Consider the following 1,606-nt stretch of genomic DNA (forward strand, 5'->3'; position numbering starts at 1 on the left):
CGTGTGTGTGTGTGTGTGTGTGTGTGTGTGTGTGTGAGAGAGAGTGTGTGTGTGTATGTTACATGCTGCCCCCAACTACTACAAAGTGAGCCATCTCTTTTCAGGAAAGTGACAAAGTCGCCAAGGTAACAGTTCCAAGCACATTTCACTAGTCCAAGCACGCGAATGTCTAACAAATAAGCTGATACCTCGTCTATGTTTCTTCACGACCATTTATTCTATTTTTGACTCTCTCAGTGAGCGGTAATCGATCTTTGCCCGAGACAACTGAAGATGCGGAGGGCCATCAAAGAACCATTGATTTTTTTCTCACCACACATTCGTCTGATATTTTTTGCTTTGATGTCTGACGTATTTAGTTTTTACACATTAGACAAGGCTTCTAAAGAGGTCGGAAGCAAACCTGACGAATCTCTAAAATGACAAACGCAAAGACGGTGGAAATAGAATAAGATGCTTACCTGTCCAGCAGTATCGAACAGGCTGATGATAAAGTCTTGTCCTCCAACTTGAAGGGGAACTGAAATAAGAAAAGAAGAAACGCTATGGTAAGAATTCAGCTTACAGATGCAGTTATCGAATTATTATCATAATCTGTTTTCTGCTTCTTTTTAAATCAAATTCTGAAAAATCATAGCCTTACACAAACAATAAACAATAGAAACAACACAATTCCAAGAGGAAGAAATGTTTTAAAAAACATGTATACCAGTAAATGAAAACCGGAATACAAATTAAATAAGAAACCAAGAAAGATGTTTCTGATGTCATTATACAATATTGCTGCCTTCGTCGTTTTGCATTATGGTACATGGTTGCCATCGTTCACAGTAGTTATAATGTTTATTGTTGGATGAAGTCTTTATGTGGAGTAAAATATAATATATCTCTTGTTGCCTTTTCACTTGTTATAGCTGCTACTGATTAGATAAACATCAACAATGGTGAGTGATGACAAAAAGAACAAGAACAACGATGAAAAAGATAAAACAGCAAACAAAGATATAACTCACCAGGGTAGTTGTCAAAGACTGTAGCAGTGTAGGTCTCCGTGAAGGATTTTTCTGTGTAGGAGAGTGTGAGACAGGTCTTTCCGACCATGCCATCTCCGAGCATAGCGCAATGCACGTGCTTGTCGGAAACATCAGCCATCTTCATGATAAGACTTCAAAGACTTTGCAAAATTAACTTCAAACTGTTCTTGTCTTATCTGAAGATAGGTGAGAAACGTGTCAAGATTCGCTGTTAGCACAATAATAGTCCAATAGAATCGTTGGAGTTGCTTGTAACAGTTGCACGAGGCAAGAGAACAATGTAGTAGTAAAATGAGCAAGGTTGTCGCGGTGAATGCTGAGGAAATTCTGTTTCTGAGAACAGGTAGGTACGTTCCTTTATAGTGTCCTGCTCAGCTGTTGTCACCAAAACCGTCAGCCAATCAGACGCGACATGGACAGGGGACAAGGAAGGGAGAGAGAAAATGCTTCGGAAAACGAGACGAACGGGCGCGGTGGGAGAGAGAGAGGGAGAGGAAGAGAACGAGAGAGGGAGAGAGAGAGAGAGGGAGGGGGGGTGAGAGAGAGGGGGACAGAGAGAGAGAGAGAGAGAG

General features: G+C 40.9%; 1 protein-coding gene across 1 annotated transcript in view; it reads right to left on the minus strand.

Moving 5' to 3' along the window:
* The window catches only part of LOC101850184 (cell division control protein 42 homolog), a 4,418-nt gene extending 2,939 nt beyond the window's left edge, over positions 1-1,479 (minus strand). Inside the window, exons 1-2 of the mRNA XM_005103015.3 lie at positions 1,014-1,479; positions 462-520 (exon numbers count right to left, since the gene is read on the minus strand). Of these exons, the coding sequence (XP_005103072.1) occupies positions 462-520; positions 1,014-1,158 (204 nt within the window). The 5' untranslated portion in view covers positions 1,159-1,479. The remainder of the gene's footprint in view (positions 1-461; positions 521-1,013) is intronic.
* Positions 1,480-1,606: the final 127 nt, after the last annotated feature.

The sequence above is a fragment of the Aplysia californica genome, unplaced genomic scaffold (genome assembly GCF_000002075.1).
Source record: "Aplysia californica isolate F4 #8 unplaced genomic scaffold, AplCal3.0 scaffold00354, whole genome shotgun sequence".
In the NCBI taxonomy this organism is placed as follows: domain Eukaryota; kingdom Metazoa; phylum Mollusca; class Gastropoda; order Aplysiida; family Aplysiidae; genus Aplysia; species Aplysia californica.